The sequence below is a fragment of the Mustela putorius genome, unplaced genomic scaffold (genome assembly GCF_011764305.1).
Source record: "Mustela putorius furo isolate JIRA1106 unplaced genomic scaffold, ASM1176430v1.1 tig00000460_pilon_pilon_pilon, whole genome shotgun sequence".
NCBI lineage: Eukaryota > Metazoa > Chordata > Mammalia > Carnivora > Mustelidae > Mustela > Mustela putorius.
Genome location: NW_025421389.1, coordinates 22,325,478 through 22,345,657, shown reverse-complemented (window position 1 = coordinate 22,345,657; position 20,180 = coordinate 22,325,478). Strand labels below are relative to the sequence as shown.

The window sequence follows — 20,180 nt, the reverse complement described above, 5'->3', positions numbered from 1 at the left end:
ATCGGAGCTGATGGGACAGATAAGTGGTGGACGTGCAGGGCTCTTGGGCCCGAACGGTAAGGCTGACAGCACACGTTGAAATAAGAGATCTTTCCGTGAACAGAGTGACACAGGACTCCGCCCCTGTGCAGCTGACAGGGTCTTTGAAGCCAGAATGTTCCCCTATTGCCTGTTTGATCATAGGCCGAGAATGAGAAACGTAAAGCAAACAACCAGCCGGCCTCGGGAGGCTTTTTTGGAAATCACTCAGAGAAAAAAGGTTTATATTTATAAGAACACTAGCTTCGCCCCTAATTGAACTCTCAGGAGAACTCTTGCCATAACCTTCTCTTCCCAGCACAGTAAAGGAAATATCCAGAGAAGAGGTAAGGCTATTTTTAATGTTGAAAGTCTTCAAATGTAGAACAAAAACAGAGAGCCGGCCTTCGGTACATTTCCCGTGTAAGGGCGTTGGAGAGCATACCGAAGGACCGTTTTGGGAAAACGGTACTTACTTGGTATGTTTTTGGAGTCTTGCTCACTTAATTTAATTTTTAACTTACATAAATTACACCGTACCATTTGTCCTCCCTTCTTCAATGAGTCGTGCCTTAGAACATGTAGTAAACAATATCTCTAAAAGCTGTTAAACTCGGATGAATTTTAAGGGGTCCTTTTATGTGACTTAGATCAGAAGATCTCCATTTTAGTAAGCCAAGACATTACCATGTTCCTCACCAAAGTATTGTGATTAATTGGGTTAGAAAAACATATCTCGGCCACTGGATTCGATCTCATCCGGGAGGTAGAATGAAATAGAAAAAATGAGCCACAGTAGGGACTCCAAGTCGGGTGGGAATTCTCTGAGGAAGAAGTACTCAGGGCTCTTGGTCAGATACTCACCGGGGGTCAGCCACGCCCACCGTGTGCCTCCTCATGGACAAATAGCGGACCAGGGCTTCAGGGGAGGGCTCTTCACCCTCATCGCTGTCCAAGTTCACGGTCCCATCCGGCTGAGGTGGAAGGAAATACGATCAAATTAGAAATAAAAAGGAATTTAAAATGGGAAGCCAGGAAAGGAAGCAAAGATATGGGGAAGAAAGTGGTTTCGGCTGACAGCTACTTGCCTCCACGATCTGGTTCTCTGGGTTGATCAGCTGCACCTGGGGAACACTGATGTTCATAGTGGTACCGGCCTGCTCCGCCTAGAAAGCAGCACATACGTATACACTCTTGTCTTACACGCTAGGTGGAAATAATGACGCTCTTTCAAAGGATTCTTTGTTGCTAAAGTCTATGTTTCTACCTCTGAGTCTTTGGTTCCTCTGCCCTTAGAAGCTACAACAAGGAAGCATTCTTTAGGGAAAACAGTCTCTCTCAATGATTGCCTGTTTCTTTAATTAAAAAACAAAATGCAACTCTTGTTGTCCATCCTGAGTACTGGAATACCCTTCCATCCTCTCTGTCAAAGAAGTTCCAACCTTTGCTTGACCTCTGACAAAGGAAGACATGGCAGACAGGAGAGGATGGAGGTAAAGAAGAGGAGGAAACTCTCTTAGAGTGAGCGAGCGAGCGCTGGCTAACCGTCCCTCCTCCCCGGTGCCACTTGTCCTGATTCAGGTCACTGGAGTAATTGCCCACCTGGACATTGACTGGTGCTTGAAAGGCCATGGCTCGGGGCATGCCAGGAGGTGCTCCGACACGCAGGGTTTTGTGTCTCTTATGTCGATCACACAGCAGGCTGTAGATCGCACTATAGTGATCGTAGGCATCTGATCTTAACGACTACCAAGGGAGAAGGGAAAAGAGTGAGAAACCCTGGTGAAATGTCATGTTAAAAACCAAAACCCTCTCAGTAGTAGTACATCAGCAGACCAAAGCACCTTCTTGTTGAGGCTCAAGAGAGGGGTCGAGGAAGAAGAGCAGGAAGAAAAGGGAAAGTTCCCAGGAGGGAGAAAAAAGTGGAAAAGGCAGGACAGACGGACTACGGCTACCCCTCGCTTTGTCCTCCACGCCTTTAGAGATACCTGTAGCGTCCGCTCTTTGTCCAGTCCCATGTCCTCCATGGCCAAGAGGACGTCCTCATTCAGGGGGTCTATCTGTCTGTCTTCCTTCAGCTGCTGGCACTCAGCTATTAACTGTGACATTAAAAAGAGTCAAGCTATCAAAGCCCCAGTTAACCACGCAGGGATGGCAGGTCACCTATTAGGAACTAGCTGTTCTGTCCCCCAAGCTTGGGATATTTTTGGCCTCAGACAAAGCCTAAGCAAGAAAGTTCTAGGTCCTCAGCTGCCAGCAGACAAGATCCCTGTTTCACTGAGGTCCTTCGGGATGGCCAAAATGGTTTAAATAAAGCTGCGCTGCGGAAGCCACTGAGTGTAAAACACAAGGACAAGAGGAAGGAGCTGTCCCTGGGGTGGGGAGTTGCAGGAATGTGGGCTCTAGGGTTTCAAAAGCCAAGGAGGGACTATGATTTGGGGGCAAGTGGCAAGCAACTGGGATGGCTACTCTCCGGCAGCCCAGCTGCTTTAAAATTCCCTCCTGCTTCGGTGACACAGGGCAGTTTGCTCCCAGCACCCGCTCTTTTGCAGTCCGGGCATGACTACGATCTCATGTGAGAAGGAGAGCAGGAGCTCCCGGCCGAGGCCCCCCAAGGCGCGCAGGACTCAGCTCACCCGGTCAAAGTTGGGATCGGCATCGCCCAGCTTCATCCACTTGTGCTTGCAGATCTGCTCCATGGAGAGGCGCTTGCTGGGGTCTAACACCAGCATGTGGCGGATCAGGTGCTCGCACTCTGCAACAGACAAAGGGGCCGCCTTCAGCCTTGGCGACAAGGACACTGGGGCAGCTGAGGAGTTCGAGGTCAGGCAAGCAGACGCACTCTCCAGCCCCCTGCTTCTCCCTTCTCTCTCCTGCTCCTCACCGCTGTCACTGTTCACTCCACGAGGGACCAGGCAAAGGCAGGAAGTGGCGAAGAAAAGTTGGGTTAATGCCTTCATTACAAGTTTGACAGGACAAATTAGGGATACTCCGGGGGTCTCACGTATTTATATACTGTCCGGCCCCATTTAACACATAACTGAATGTCCTCTAGGGACACCTAGGGCACAGTCGGTTAAGCATCTGACTTCTTGGTTTTGGCTCAGGTCCTGTTTCCAGGGTGCTGAGATGGAGCCCCACGTCGGGCTCCAGGCTCAGCACGGGGTCTGCTTGAGATTCTCTCCCTCTCCCTGCCCCTCCAGCCTGTGCACTCACACGTGCATACTCTCTCTAAAATGAATAAACAAATCTTAAAAAAAAAAAAAGAATTGAATGTCTTCTGAAGAGTATCTTACAAGGTCCTCGAAACATTCAGTTCTGCCTTCCTGTGTGTATTACTACATGCCTACTAATGCTTCTGGCTCAGTGTCTAGAGCTCTCTTCAAACCTCAGCATTTAAATTTCCGACGGTGTGGGGTTGAGAGGCTCCGGATGCTCCCTACCACACCCCAGGACTTGCTGCCAGCCTTATTTATCATTTCCTCAATGTGCATTGAGACCTTCACAGGTGCATACAACCGGGCTCTGAGCTACCGATAACCAGGTCAGTATCCTTCTTTAATGGCTCGTATTACACGCCATGCTACAGAACGTACAACGGATTCACGAGCAAGGACCCCGTATTCCGATTTCAGAACCACACTCTAAGTTTCCTCAGGTGTGCGCTGCGTGTAGAGGACGGTGAGGGAGTGGTACTTGTGTTTGGAGGTGGCAGTGCTGACAGGAGCGAGCCGTATTAGCAGACACTCTCGGGGGCACTTGAGTTTTCTCTCATTTGCACCTCATGGCCATCCTAGTGGGAAGGTCCCATCATCGCTGCCACTTTAGAGATGGTAACAAAGAGGCACAGAGGAGTCAAGCACTGTGTCTAAGATCTCATGAAGTCAGATTTCAAACCGGACAGCTGGACGCTTTGGCCGCTGCCCTTAGCCACGCGTCATGCTGCCTCTGGACTGTGTAGAGCTGTGGGCAGGATACGAACTCCTAGCCAATAATTTTGACACCTTCAGCCAAGCCCCCATCATCTCTTGCTTGGACTACTGCCAAAGTCTCCCAGCTGATCTTTCCACGTCCGCCCTTGCTCCTTTGTAACTTGTTCTCCGCAGAGAAGCAAAGGGCACATTTCTAAAACAGTTGCCTACAACTCTCCAGTCTCTTCCCACATCCCAGAGAATGAAGTCCAAAGTCCCCGGCCCCCAGGCCCCCATCTCTGCAGCTGGGCCCCCTCCTGCCGCAGTCCCTCTGGCGGCTCAGGTGTTCTCTCTGGACTGTGCACCGCTTGGCACACACACGCCCACCAGCGGCCTTTCCACTCACTGCTTCCTCAGACCCTCAAGCGTTTGGCTCCTGTCACTCGAGGGGACTCAAATGCCACTTCCTCAGAAAGCTCTTTCCAGCCACCTCATCGATGTCAAGTGGGCCTCCAGTGACCCTCCATCCACACCACAAGAATTTTCTCCACATCCATCCACACCACAAGAATTTTCTCCACACGATCGACTTCTTTTGAAGCCATCTGATTTACTGCCTTCTTGTCTGGCTCTCTCATTGCAATGGAAGGCCCGTGTCTTTCTTACTGATGTTTCTGGTACCAAATTTCCATCATGGGATGATACCTAACTGGAGCTCAACCCATAGCCACCGAGAATACGAATCAATATTTATTGAAACTCTAATCAAACAAGATTGTGTTTGTGAAAATGCTTTTTAAAACTATATACATTTGGGGGGAGTAGGGCGAGGGGGTGGGTGAGTTGGGGAGGGGACTAAAAGACACACATTTCCACTTACAAAAGAAATAAGAAGTGAACAAGCAAGGTATACCATCGAGAATACAGTAAGGACAGCGTAACTTCTTCATGGCCATGAGGGATGGTAGCTAGATTCTCGTGGTGATTGCGGCATAATGAATATAAATGCTGAATCATTGTGTTGTACGCCTGCGACTACTACAGTGTTGTACGTCAATTACATTTCAATGAAAAAAAAAGATACTTTTTTAAAAAGCTACAAAATTCTCTGTAAGACACAGGTTTTAAAACAGTTTCCATTTCATGACATTGGTCCTGAAAATAACACTGGCCAGTGATGAGAGCAGAAACTGATCAGTGCTAATTTTAAAAGACTTTTTATGTCCAAGGCCCTGTGCTTAACAACTTTATTTCATTTACTCCTCTCAACAACCCTAAATTAGCTTCTATTATTAGCCCCTGTATAAAAGAAGAAACAAGTGAACGTGCTTGACATTGCAAAGTAATGGCAGGGCTGGGGCTGGAGAGAGAGGCTCCGAACCGCCCTTGATACGTCTTCATGTAGATATAAATCCTGTTTGATCTATTTTTCCAGAGTGAATTTAACCTGCAACCCCACAGTTTCGGCACTGTGTGGCAAACACCATTCTACATCATCATGCTAAAAAGAATACATAGGGTAATTAAGACAATGTACTCAATTCTGATTTTATTCTTGCTTTAAAAGAAAGTGCCCATATCAAAATGATTTTATAGCAGGCATCAGTTTGTTCTTGCTTTAGAATTAAAAGTATATTCAAATGCAGTGTAGATCCTAAGACCTATATGCCTATGAAAGAGTAAGTGCCATCTACTACATTATACTTTTATTAAAATTATGTTTCCAGTGTAGCCAGACTACACCCCACAACTGGAGCATTTGTATAGATTACAAATATCTTTGACACACACCTCTGTGATCTGCAGTTACTTGAGAAGAAAAAAATGTTCAAGACTTAAAAAGTTACTACAAGTGGGTGCCTAGGAGGCTCCATCAGTTGAATGTCCAACTCTTGGTCCCAGCTCAGGTCTTGATCTCAGGGTCATGAGTTCAAGCCCCATGTTGGGTTCCATGCTGGGTGCATGAAGCCTACTTTAAACAAAAGAAAGAAGGAAAGGAAAAGTTACTACCTACAACTAAAGACCCCAGGTGAGGAGGCGGCCTGGGCCTGACTAGAAAGTGGTGAGATTTTTGTTCACGCCTCTAGATGGCGCCGTTCTGTTTTCTTTCAGTTCCCACACCACATGGAGTTCATAAAAGGTAACCACGTCAGTCCTCAATCAGATGACCAAGGCAGGATGACGTTCAGTCACAGGCTTGCTTTAAAACAGGATTTTCAAAGCAATTTCTTTAAAAACAAAAGAAATGAACACCAGTATAATAAGCCTTGCTTAGAAGATGTAGCTAGTTCAGTTTCAGGATCTTGAAAACTTTATTCAGTCATCCTTAATTATTATTTGGTTTCAGATGCCTTGAAAACTCTCCAGAAAAACACGAGCAAGATTTTATACACAAAAATTTGTGTGTAACTTCAGTCTGTTCAAGGAACCCCCAAATCATGCCATCGATATTCCCCTGATGTCTACAGGTCCCAGGTTAAGGCCTCGGGTGGCAGTGGCGACACCCAGGTGACAAGTTTTTATCTTGTATGCCCTCCGTAATATCCCTCATGCAAAGGAACAGAAATCTCACACTTTCCATGTGTTGCACAGATGGTAAAAAATGACAAAATGCAGAAAGCCAGATATTATCATCAACTCATACTTCCTAAGTGTCCTACATAGCTCACGAAATTAAATTCAAGCTCGATTTGAACACACCGTTCTACATAAAATATGGACAGAGGGTGAAAACAACAGTAACCAATGCTCCTAACTTAATACCACAAGCAACCACGGCGACAGTCAATTAAAATGAGTGGAAGGAAGCTAGGGCCTCTGATGAAAGGGTACACGCATCCACTTTTCCAGCTGCCAAGTCCTCTATTTTCATGTCGCTGATGGCCCGGTCCCTCATCCCCTCACTCGGCTGGGGCCTGACACTGCAGCACTCTGGGCCATGTGGGAACCCACTGCCAGCAGCGCCTTCAGACTCGGCTTCCATCTGCTCCACACAAGACGCCAGGCGGTCTCCACAGTGCAGATCGCCCCGGGGCCCTGAAACTCGATCTGCCACCAGCTCTAACTAAAGGGTGGCCCCTGCTTGGGCCCTGCCCTGCAGTGCTGACAGGCGTTTGGAAGGCTCTGGGGACACAGAGCTGCTGTCAGGCCAGGCCCTAAAATGGGAATTACGTGGAGATTGCCCGTGTCATTCCATCTAAGAGAGCCAGGTCCTTCACACCTTTTTACTTTTCAAAACTTGGTGATAAACGGTTTTTCTCTAAGAGGGTCAAAGCATTCCATCTGGGTCAGGGGACGAGGGTGTGGGGGAAGTAAAGAGTGAGGAAGGGGAATTAAAAACCCACTTCAAATTCATCAAAGATAGTTGACAGAAGTTCTGTCTCTAGTTTCCAGCCCAGAAGAAATGAGAACTTCAGAAAGACTTTCCGGACCCAAAGTTTGAGAACATGGCCCTGAAGATGAAAGGCCTGGAGCCCAATTCATCTTCCAGATGAGAAGATGTAGGCCAGCAGCAAGGGGAATACTGGGTGCTCTTCAAGTACCAGAAGGGGTTTTATCCTGTGCTGTTCCAGGGGCCTGAATCTGGATAATGGGAAGTCACAAGTTCAACATAGGACAAGTCTTCCTAATTGTTAGAGGTGATCCAAATTCCTGGGTCAGGGTGTGAGGGATCTGAGGAGAGGCCCCTTAGGGATGCGAAAGGGGCCGTCCAGTGGGCACAGACACACCTGTGGCACAGCTAATTTTACCCATTTTATAGATTAGTGTTCTGAGTAAAAGTTCACTTGCGAAGTTAAGTCCAGAAACAACTATCCTGGAGACGATGACCTCCATGGTCCCCTCTAGCTCTGAAAACCACGTAACTATGAAACCAGAACGATCTGTCTTGGGAAATTGCATACTTATTATTACTAGACGTGCTGAATCCGAGGCTGGCTTCTGAGATGTCACTAGAAGGGCTCCTAGCATTACATGAGGAAGACCAGGAGTCCCATAAGGACGGAGCCTGTGTCTGCCTGAGCTGTGTACCCCAGTGCCCACCTCAACACCGGACAGGCTGACAGCCCTCCAGAAGGTCAACGAGAGAAGTACTGGACTGCAAGCCTGCCACAGTTCCTCTGAACACCTTCCTCAGCGGATCGCAAGAATCCACAAGAGAATAGGCCTTCTCGATGCTTCCACCCAGAAAAAGCAGACAACTATCCTTTCATAGAAGACCAAGAAGTGGCAGTGTATGGGGGCAGAAGCCCAGATCAGGTGGTTTCCAGGGCTTTCCCTTGTAACTTTAGAGTTCTCTGCCTCACACGGGGGCACCTACTCGCTGATCTTGTCTGAGGCAGAATACAGAATAACCTGTAAATCAAGATTCCCGCTTGGGGAGACACTGATATCTGCAATGTGGGCGAAGTCTTAGTGTCAAAATTGTTGCAACAAACCAGACCTCTTAGCAGATAAGTCTTCTCCATAAACCCTGTGCATCTGACTGGAAGTATTAATCATATATCCTTAGCATTTAATAGAGTGAGAGTGAAAGAGAAAAGAGTAAAAAAAAAATTAGGAAGGAGGGCAATGAAAGATTAATAGAGCAATTCCTTCAAAAATATTACTGAGTTAGGGACGCCTCGGTGGTTCAGTGGGATAAGCCTCTGCCTTCGGCTCGGATCATGATCTCAGGGTCCTGGGATCGAGCCCTGCATCAGGCTCTCTGCTCAGCTGGGAGTCTGCTTCTCCCTCCCCCTCTGCCTGCTTTTCAGCCTACTTGTGATCTCTCTCTCTCTATTTGTCAAATAAATAAATAAAATCTTTTAAAAAAATTACTGAGTAATAATTGCTAACATTTATTGAGCATCTATAAGCTAGGCAGAATTCTAGGCAGTATTTAGTTCACACACCAACCCCTATTACCATCACACCTATTTTATAGATAAAGAAAATAAAAATCAGAGAAGTTAAGAAATTTGACCTGAAAATAAGAGGTAGAGTCAGGATACAAATTCTGGTCAGTCTTACTCCAAAGCCCAAGTTTGTACCTCACAGGGCACCTAAAATGAAAGCATCCTGGATGGCTTACTTAGTAGCTAGTGTACCTTTAAAAAGGCAAATCAAACCGACTTTTCCTTTTCTGATAACCGAATGCCAGGTACTCTCCACAGGCTCTGTCACGTTAGAGCCACCTACAAGCCAAGTTCAGAAAAGAGCAGGCTGTGAACTAGCTTGTTAAGGGGGATGGTAATAGGGACGGACTGCGAGGAACTGAGAAGGCAGCAACATCAGGCTGAGTACTAAATGCACCAGTTAAGGGAGTCCAGGTGGCTCAGTCGGTTAAGCGCCTGCCTTTGGCTGAGGTCAGGATTTCAAGGTCCTGGGCTCAAGCCCTGTACTGGGCTACCTGCTCAGCGGGGAGCCTGCTTCTCCCTCTAGCCCTCCCCCCATGCTTATCTCTCTCTCTCTCAGATAAATAAATAGAATCTTCAAAAAAAGAAAAATAAATGCACCAGCAAAGAGCGAACCCCGTTGACACAGCCGGGTTGCTGCTGATGGAGACTGACGGAAGGCCAGAAACAACAGGGCTTCTCCAACAAGGCGCCGCAGACCAGGAGAAGGGGTGGGCAGAAATCTGGGAAACTGAATTACCATCCTCTTCAGGCTGACGGAGGGAATGCCAACAGTCCCCAAGCCCTTCATGTGATGCCAAAGGATGGGACATGGCAAGGCAATCATTTTCGGCTCTGTGGGCAGAGGAGTGGTCTGAAAGAAATGGAGTCATAGATTCTTTCTGACCACATAAAACTGCTTTGAGCTGGGGAAACAGAAGACATCTGTGTGCCAGGAGGCACGGGAAAAATGCAAGGAAGAGGCAATTACTCAGGAAATTCTTGTTCCTTGCAGGTGCTTGGAAGAAGGCGATGGTCTGGTGTCTCACGTGAGTACATTCCAGCCGAGACCAGGTGTGTTCAAAGGTAATTCCAAAGAGTTCTTTATTTTCAACAATTTTAACAAACTTCTTAATAATATTTAATTCCCCAGAGCAATTCAAATTTCAAAGAGGGCTCTATTTCTCTCAAATCTCAAAATCCAGACAGGAAACAAGAATAAATTGGCTATTAAAATTTCTAAAACATCTGCTTCCTGGAAAACAAGTAACCTTGTAATTTTTTTTTTTTTCAAGTTAAATGGCACTAAAGTCATACATTTTTCAAAACCAGAATACTATGGGATATACTGCTGGATTCTGTTATTCATTCCCCTTGCCTAGCTTAGGCCTAGCGGGGAACAGACACTGTGAGAGCAGATGACAGATGAATGCTCTACAGTGACAGTCTCTGGGTGGAGTGGAATGGGGCGGATACGAGTCTGTGCCCTTGCCCTCTATGCTGGCTTATGACCGTTTGTGTCTCATAGCTCCTCCCTAATGCTATCTCCCTTTTCCCAAAAGGAAAACCAGGCACCAAATATGCTGCACTTCTTAGTGGAAAGAAAATAAAATCTGCCACAGTGTCCTTGTCCTATCATAATCATGGTTAAAATAGTGTGACCATCTTTGCAACATAATGATCCTACAGAAATAATTAAAAAGTCCGTCAAAAACACATCATTGGGGTTACTGCCAAGACCTCCTCTTTTGGTAAGAAAGTGGCCAGAGTTAAAGCACCCTCACTCTGTCTGCAGACTCAGCCCCAGTAATAATGTTTTTTAATATGCCCAAGGAAACCCTGTCATTGTCAGCTGTCAGCTAAGGTCAAACAAACCTCTTTACATAGTGACTATTTTAAAATCTAAACGAAGTAGACAAATGGTCTTGAAATAAGACATTTCTATGTATAAATAACGTACACTGAATGTGCTGAGACCTACAGATGCATTCGGAGATTGCGTAAATGTTAAATACAATCATAGAAAATCAGAGGAGTTTTGTTGTTGTAATAAAATTTTGTTATATTGGATATCCCTGGAACAATGATGCTATAGGGATTGAAGACTTGTACTCTATAAAGTTAATTTCGATACGTTACTGTCACAAAAGAAATATATACACATTTCCAACTTGCAAGTTAGTTAAGGGTGTTTATTTAAAGTACTAGCCAAAACCAGTTTTAGACAACTAAAGAAAATACATAATCTCTGAATTCGATATAATGGAACTTAATCTACAATAGTGCTGGCTGTAGTAAGATTTGACTCATAAAGAACAAGCACTGAGATCAGCTCCTCCTGTGCTGGAGTGGCACAGGGGAAAAAAAATCTTGTTCTGCAATCATCTGCTTTCTGTTCTTTAGGGGAAAGAAAACCTGGAGTCCCAGTATTGAAGTAGTCATAAAATTCCTAAAAATATGGTCCTACAGTAAGAGATCAGACAAGAAAAATGGAGAGTTCTTGACTTAAATACCAATCCCAACAGCACTGGTTTCTGCAAATTATTATCAGAATGCTCTGGAATAAAAATAAAGTGCCTTATAACTAAACCCTGTGAGACACTTCCTGTGTCTCAACACAGAGGCCAAGGGAAGGTGGCTTGGCACAACTGAGCAAATAAAAATGGGGTTGCTGGGGCGCCTGGGTGGCTCAGTGGGTTAAGCCGCTGCCTTTGGCTCAGGTCATGATCTCAGGGTCCTGGGATCAAGTCCTGCATCGGGCTCTCTGCTCAGCAGGGAGCCTGCTTCCCTCTCTCTCTCTCTCTTTGCCTGCCTCTCTGCCTACTTGTGATCTCTCTCTGTCAAATAAATAAGTAAAATCTTTAAAAAAAATAAAATAAAAAACAAAAATGGGGCTGCTGAGCAAATCTTCTTGGGGGGATGAATAAACTTAGGCTGAGAGACTTTTCTCTTTGGTTTTTGCAGTTTATCAGCCTTCGGCAGACTCAGAAGAAAACAAGCATTTGGCCATTTCTCTCCATTTATTAGAAAAATAACCCCTATTTCTTGAATGTTCCTTATTTTCTAGTTTTCCTAGGTGGCTGTGATGCTTCGGAATTGAGATCCAGAGATCCGGAGACGCAGGCTTAAAGGCTGGGAGACCGACACTGACCTCCAGGCCCCACTGGGAAGAGTCCCTGGCAGGCTACGGTGTTCTACTGGAGGCTGTCCAATTTGAGGTTTGCATTTAAAAAAAAAAAATGTTGTTGCCTATACCGCCCTAATAGTATTCAAGTATGGCTTTAAGTCCTAATATCAATCCTTAGAGTAGAACAGAATTCTGGCTTAATTTTACCCCCGAGTCCAATACAGAGTGTTGGTTCTCTTTTTTCCATATGTAATTGATGTAGATGGACAAAGATACTTATTCCAGGACTCTCTTGATCCTTGGAATACCTTGGCAGATATGTACTTCTTGAGAATTAAAACATGATCAGAGATAGTTAGGTGGTTTCTGAAGCCAGGTGGCTGGTGTTCAGGTCTCAGCCCTGCCACTTCCTAGCCGTGGGATTCAGGGTCCATCACTCCATCCTACCACACCTTGATTTTCTCGTCCGTCAGATCACGAGTCACCTATTTCATAAGGTGGTTCCAAACACAGAACCAGCTACTGCAACCGCGCCTGGTCCACAGAAAGTATTCACTGAACGTCAAGTACTATCCAAAGCTCTGGAGGCCTCCCACTTAGAACTTTCTTCCCCTCTCGATTTTCCCCCGTAGGGCTGCCGTAAGCTTGGAGACAGTCTGCTTGCAAGGGGCAAGAAGCAGTAAGGCAGTTCCCCACCACGTTAGGTAAAATCAGAGGTGGCCTGCATACCCCTAAGGCAGATCCTGTCTCTTTCCTGATATCACCTGTGATTTCTTCATTCACTAACACAAAAGCACTACATGGGTTTCCCACTAGTGGCAGAGTACACCCCAAAATGTGTGAGAGAACTGCTTTCAGGGCGCTGAGCCCCTTAGTATCTGGACGCTGGCAGGGGAGCACCTTTAATCTCCTGTCCCATCCCCTCTACGGGAAGTGCTTTTAGCCAAGAGAGATGTTGTGTGGTTCTCGAGGAGTAAGCCAATCAGGTCAGAGCCGCTCGCATTGAAGTACAAGGTTTTTGGCAGGAGCCGCACGGCAGTCTCCATCAGCTGCATTATGGAAGCCTGGGCCTTGCGTTCCCAGGGATAAAACGCTTATGCAGTATTACAATTAATTAAGGCACAATGAAGTCTGATCAATAAGGACTCAAAAATATTGTCCACAAGAGATCTCTCTGCACTCACTGGCATGGCAGTTTTTCCACTTTAAATTAATTTCCCTTCAGTTAAATGAATGACTGATCTTACAATATTCACTAGCACAGAGTATAATTGGTAAGTGAATAAGACCAACTAGGCTTTAAGAAGTAGGCCTCTGGGGGCGCCTGGGTGGCTCAGTGGGTTAAGCTGCTGCCTTCGGCTCAGGTCGTGATCTCGGGGTCCTGGGATCGAGTCCCGCATCGGGTTCTCTGCTCAGCGGGAGGCCTGCTTCCCTCTCTCTCTCTCTGCCTGCCTCTCCGACTACTTGTGATTTCTCTCTGTCAAATAAATAAATAAAAAAAAAAAAAAAAAAAAAAAAAGAAGTAGGCCTCTGCATAATAAAAAATATACTATATTGCACTGGGTGTTATACACAAACAACACATCATGGGACACTACATCAAAAACGAACATACCGTAGGGTGACTAACATAACATAATAAAACATTTTTTAAAAATAATTTTAAAAATACACTGGCAGTTAATGAGTTTGGTGCTCAAAAAATTTAAGTTGTTGGCTTCTTTCAGTGGAGGGGATTCGAAGAAAGCTCCTGCCAACACACGTGGTCAGGCAGGGTCTCGTCGTCTGTAACAGCTCGAAAACCAGCAAGTTTCAACTTTCAATTCTTCTGTAATTTAGGTTCAAGGTTTTTACCTGACCACTGTCCAGGATGCTCTCAGAATTTTAATCCAACTACACTGGTCTGGACTAAACTTATTTCCTTGAGACACAGAAAGCCAAATCCATAATAGATCAAAACCTTTTTAAGACTAGGGGTCACATGACCTGGTCACTCACTTAACAACCTATATAACAAAAGCACATAAAACCAGAGAATAATTGGGATCATCAGTGAATTACCTGTTTAGTAATAAGACCCAAGAGTCTGACATAAGAGTTTAGAGGTAAGTGGTGACAATTCAGTTTTTCACTAAGAAATAGTTACTGAATGTTTATACTATAGCAGGTGCTGTCAGGTTTTATGGGAGATGAGATGTACAGAACACCGTTCTGATATAAAGAAGCTTCTCTTCCAGGGGAGAAGGGAAGACGTATCCATCATTAAACCGGGTGGTACACAATCATTCAGCCTCGAATAAATCCTCTTTTACATGTAAATGGCTATCTTCCAACTGGGAAGCCAGGACTGTAGTAGATCTCGAGACGCCCATGGAAGGACACCTGCATCAGTCACCCAGGCCCAGGCACAGAGCTACCCACTGGTTGCGAGAACACCTCATTCCACACATTACTGACAATAAGAGACGCTTAGAATTCCTGAACTAACTGTGTACATCTGGTAGCACGGACGCACACAGCTGCAGATATTCTGGAATTCAGCTCTGCTAGAGGCAGCTAGATGATGCGGCCTTCTGCACTTGGCCCCAAGTGCTAATTTAGAGAACAGCAGCTCTGCGGGAGCATCTAAATCCTTAAGGCAGAAAAACGGATCAACTCAGCTCAAGTCTGTGACAACAGTCTGAGAAAAGAAAGGCTCTTGCCCTTTAGGACTTTCCTTTATCGCGGTGTCTCCGACAGCATAGGAAGCAGAGCCGACGGGCGCTGGCCTCAGAGCTCTGGGGAGGTGCCACTGTGCCCAGAAGCCAGAGATGTAAGGAGGAAAGGCACTCAGGGACAGACTGTAGGTTGCCTTCACGTGAAACTTCATGGTACTACGATGTCCGAGCTAAGAAGAGACTAAGCAGCCTTACGAGTTCATTGGCTCCTATGCCTTGGCCTTTTGATGGCATGGCCTGCTGGGCCTTGGACTTAGGCCTATAGTGTTAGGCAAGGCCAAGCCTGTGTGTGTCCCTGAGGGCAGGAGGGCTCAGAATGCTAATACAAAACCGTCTACTCATTTCCTAGACTGGGTTGTTTCTCATTTTTTGGCCTTAATTTTATGAAAACGTTTATTCCTACTTATGGAATTACTTGTCTAGGATTAAAAAGTAACCACACATTTAGGGTAATAATATTGACAGTCTGTGAGTCTTTATTTTTTTTTTTTTAAGATTTTATTTATTTATCTGACAGAGATCACAAGTAGGCAGAGAGACAGAGAGAGAGAGAGGAGGAAGCAGGCTCCCTGCTGAATAGAGAGCCCGATGTGGGACTCGATCCTGGGACCCCGAGATCATGACCTGAGCCGAAGGCAGCGGCTTAACCTACTGAGCCACCCAGGCGCCCATGTGAGTCTTTAAACTTTCAAGTCAACTTATATTACAAATATTAGTTCTAAGTAGTTAAAATGCTATATAATTTATTTCTAGGCACTAACAGGCAAATGTGGCTGGCAGCACGATAAACTTTTTTTACCAGCATCCACTATCTGAAGCCGTTCTGACAAGGCTAGAGTACCAATCTTTTGCCGGAATGCAAGGGGACGGGGGTGGAGGGCGGAGGGAATCCAAGTTGCTCACAGGAAGTACTGTGGACACTGGAAAAGCAGAGGAAGTGGTTTGTTTATCTTGCTCTTTCTTTGCAACAGTGTGGTGTCATCAAACAAAACTGAATAAAGGACGAGGTTAGTCATTTATTATCTGTGTGGCTTTGGGCAGACCAAGCAATTTCTTTAAACTTCATTGGCACAATGCTAAAAAAGTATGTATCAATATCAGTTCCAGTGTACAGTTATCCAGCTAAAATTAGCCCAAGTATAGGAAATACTGTGTCAATTTGAAAGTCCTAAAGAAATATCGATCGCTGTTACTGATATTATTTGAATGCCAGTGTACATTCTGGAGGAGTTTCGATAGCACTTTAATGAACCTGCGCAGGCCTTCATTCATTCATTTACCGAACACTTCCTGAGTGCCTACTGTCCCTACTGTTGGCACTGTCCCAATCCCTGGAAATAAATACAATAAACACATCAGTGAACAGAAACAAGCTTATGCTGTCAAGAGGCAGTGGGATAGCAAATAGGGACGCGATCCACGGATGAGGTCAGGCAGTGGTACAGGTACGTAAGAACTGAAGCAGAGTTCTGGAAAGAGAAAGGGCTCTCTGAGGAGGCTTGGAAGCAGAAACTTCAAGTGACACAAGGAAGCAAGCCATGTGGATACTTGAGGGACCGGGAACGTGTGTGCCTGGCTAGTCTGAGAGATGGCAAGGATGCCTCTGTAACCTCAGAACCTGTGTCCACGGCAGCAGGAAATGATGTGAAAGAGGCGGCCAGTCACTGCTGGGCCTTGTTGGCCACCATGATAATGGCTTTTTTGAACTTTATTCTAAGTGGAAAAGCAAGCCATTGGAGGGTTTTAAATAGGATTCTATTTACTATCTACTCACTATTTACTAAGTCCTGCTACATGCCAGATACTACGCTAGGCTCTAGACAACTGTGAAAAAACATGCTTCATCTATATTTTCTCTAAACTCAGTCTGGTGCCGAAGATGTACAATAAAAGAAGTAATTACAATAAAAAGTTTGGTAAGTCCCATGATTTAAAACAAAACAAAACCAAACCCAGAGATCTGAAGACTGGTGGAAATTATCTCAATTCTTTTTCTAGCACATCTGATTTCTTACTCTAGAATACAGGAGTGGGTGGAGTCGGGTTGGGGGAGGAAGAAGTATTCCGGGCAGAGGGAAATGCTCCACGGAACATCACCAGTTCAGGGAACTGGAGGGAAGTCAGGCTGACTAGGTGTACAGTGGGGGCTGAGACACAGAGACTGGCAGGCATCGGATCACAAGGCATTTCTAGACCCCTGTTTTTCAAACAACAGTCATGACATCAATCTAGTAAGTTATAATCAACAGTTTTTAATGTAATAGAATAAAATATATTGGAGTGTACTGCACATAGAAAGGCAAGTTTTGCTTCTGGAAAGCAACTTCCGTTCAGGAGTATGGGTATACGCATGTTCCAGGTCACAGTATAAAAGATATTGTTTACTACGGTCAGGGTCAAAATGTTTGAAAGTCAGTGCCTCTGCGACATTGAGGAGTGAACTTTAGCCTAGAGGCAAACCATTTTGGGGGCAAAGCACTGAAAAGTTTAAGCTGGAAAATGCTATGACCAGATCTGTGTGTGTGTGTGTGTGTTGTTTTTACATGTCTGTTTCAGAAAGTGTCCTCAGGCAGCATGTGGAGGATGGAGCAGGGAGGGACAGGACGGGAGCCGTTAGTTGGCTATTTCTCATCTGGGCAAGAAGCCCTAAGGAAGTGGTCACAGGAAAGGAGGGCTGAACAGACAGAATTTGGTAACTGGTCAGCTGTGACAGTGGTGAGAGAAGGGGAGGAATCAGGCTAGTTTCTGCCTTGCTCGGGTGGCAACACCCACCATTCACTAGGATAGGCAACCAAGGATAGGGATGGGGGGAGTTCAAGCCAGGTTTGAAATGTTTCTATTGATGTGAATTCAAAATGTAAAAGTGACGTTGATCAGTAGCAATGGGCGGGACAGGTCACCCTTCCAGCCCAGAGGAGAGGTCTGGGCCCGAGAGCCGACTGGGCGTTAACAAGGGGCGGAGCATCACAGTCCTCCCAGAAGCCATGGCAGGTAAGATGGCTCAGAAAGAACGTAGAAAGAAGAAAAGACTTAAAAGATGAACAGAGGAAGAGAAATCTGGCACAGATGAAGGAGAAGGTGAATCCAGAGAGACAGGAGGAAAACGAGAGAATGTGGTATCTGAGAAGCAGTGAGAAAAAAGTGTTTCAGCAAGTAGGGAGTGATTCAAGGATAAGAAAACACACAACCTTCTTTAAAAATGGGCCAAACACTTGGACAGACAAGTCACCAAAGACGACAGATGGCAAATATGCATTATGAAAAGACGTTCATCATCATACATCATCAGGGAATTGCAAATTAAAATCACAGGCAACCACCACGCATCTGTCCGTTAGCGCGGCAAAACTCCAGAGCGTGGACAGCACAGCCTGCTGGGCAGGTTGCGGAGCCAGGGGGACGCTCACTCACCAGAGTGGGAATGCAAAATGAGGCAGCTACCCTGGAAGGTGGCTTGGCGGTTTCTTAAAAAACTAAACATATTCCTCCTTTCTATCCAGCAATCACACTTCCTCGTATCTGCCTATCAAAGAGTTGAAAGCTTCGGTCCACACCAGAACCTGCACACAGTTTACAGCAGTTCTATTCATCGCTGCCCAAACATGGAAACAACCATGGTGCCTGGCAAGTAAACGGATAAATGGGGTAAATCCACAAAAAGAATGTTATTTGGCATTGAAAAGAAAAGGTGATCAAGCCCTGAAAAGCCAGAGAGGAACCCTAGGTACGTATTCCTGCGTGAAAGAAGACCACATACTGTGGAATTCCAAGTACTATACATGATGTTCTAGAAAAGGCAACCTAGGGACACAGTAAAATGATCAGTGGTTACCAGAGGTTGGGGAGGGGGCCAAAAGGCACAGAGGATTCTTCGGGCAGTAAAACCGCTCTGTATCAGAGTGTAATGGTGGCTATCTGTCATCATATGTTTGTGCAAATCCACACAGTGGACACCACGGGTGAGCACTGATGTAAACTACAGACTTTAGATGATAATCCGATGCGGTGTTGATGCAGGATGACTGACTGGAACAGATGTGCTATGTTGGTACAGGAAGGACACCGATCATGGGGAAGGCTGCGAGGGAACATGGGTATATGGGAACTGGCTGCACTTTCTGTTCGCTTTTGCTGTGAACCTAAAAGTGCCCTAAAAAGTAAAGTTTATTTTTAAAAAAGAAAGAACGTAAGTCCGCTGGGCAGACACGCAGATAAGGACCGAGGACACCGGGCTGATGATGACGGGATCACGCATGACTGGCCAAAGCATGCTGCTGGAGCCTATCTCTGCTGCCTTTTATAGTAAAATTGGGAAAAGCTTTGTCTACTTCTTTCCGCCATTTGCCCTCCAGTCCCTTTCTGTTGTGGCCACATAGTTAGGTTTGTGTTCCTGCCCCTCCACGGAAGCTGTCCTCCAGTGAATGCCGGTGCTGATCTCCACCTTCCCAAATCCAATGTTCCACTCCCTCTCATCTCCTCCCACCTGTCAGCAGCACCTGGCAGAGTTCCTCCTTCCCTCTCCTTGAAATACATTCCTTTGTTCTAGGACAGCAGCCCCTCTGGCTTACCTCGCTGGTGATTACCATGCCGATCCCTTTTCATCTTCCTGATCTCTGACCATTAGAATGGTCCAGAGATGAGCCCCTGGACCCCTTCTCTATAACCACTACCTACAAAGCGATCCCATCTCATAGCTCTAAATATTACCTATACACCGATGAGTCACAGATGGACATCCCTGGTCCACGACTTTCAGCTAAGCTACACAGCCCTATATTCAACAGGCTACACTAGATCTCAGCCTACAGGTGTAACATGCGTCTCAGACGACACGATCTAAAACATCGCGCCAAAATTCAGTATCCTTCCCTAGTCACCCTCATCTCAGTCAGCAGTAAGCCCTTCCCTCCAGCTGCTTAAGCTACTTTAGTGACTCCTTCCATGTCAAATCCAGCATGAATGCTCTTGGAACCAGACTGGCTAGGTTCAAATTCTAGTTTAGCCACTTTGTAGCTGTGCTATCTTGGGAAAATCGCTAACCACGTCCTGGCTTCAGTTTTATCACTTGTAACATGGGGGTGACAGACTTCTGTATCTCACAGGGTTGCTGTAATAACGAAATGAGTCAGTGTTTATAAACTGCTTTGAACGGTGCCTGCCACACAGCATGGAGTATCTCTCCAATCAGACCACTTCTCACCGTCTCCACCTCCACATGCAGTCTGGGAATGAGCCACCAGATGACTGCCCAAGTCTCCCTTCCTTTAGCCCCTAACCCTTTTAACCAGCAGAGCAGCCAAAATGATTAAAAAACAAAACAAAGAACAATCACAGTCACACACTTTGGACTTATTTTGTGTGTTTGAAAATTTTGATAATAAAAGTTAGGAAAAAACCAAAGTCAGATTGTATCATTCTTCTGTCAATACCATTTGATCCTTTGTATTTGGTTCCAAGTAAAAACTCAGGTCTTTCCATTGACTAAAAGCACGTTCTCTCTCGCCTCTTTGACCTCACCGCTCTTGTCCCTGTC

General features: G+C 45.7%; 1 protein-coding gene across 7 annotated transcripts in view; it reads right to left on the bottom strand.

The window, feature by feature from the left end:
• The window catches only part of SIK3 (SIK family kinase 3), a 245,714-nt gene that overhangs the window by 27,758 nt on the left and 197,776 nt on the right, over positions 1-20,180 (bottom strand). For all 7 annotated transcript variants that reach the window (XM_045080504.1, XM_013054888.2, XM_013054890.2 and 4 more), the window contains exons 7-11: positions 2,655-2,773; positions 2,007-2,117; positions 1,621-1,764; positions 1,107-1,184; positions 883-992 (exon numbers count right to left, since the gene is read on the bottom strand). In XM_045080504.1, coding sequence (XP_044936439.1) covers positions 883-992; positions 1,107-1,184; positions 1,621-1,764; positions 2,007-2,117; positions 2,655-2,773 — 562 coding nt within the window. The remainder of the gene's footprint in view (positions 1-882; positions 993-1,106; positions 1,185-1,620; positions 1,765-2,006; positions 2,118-2,654; positions 2,774-20,180) is intronic.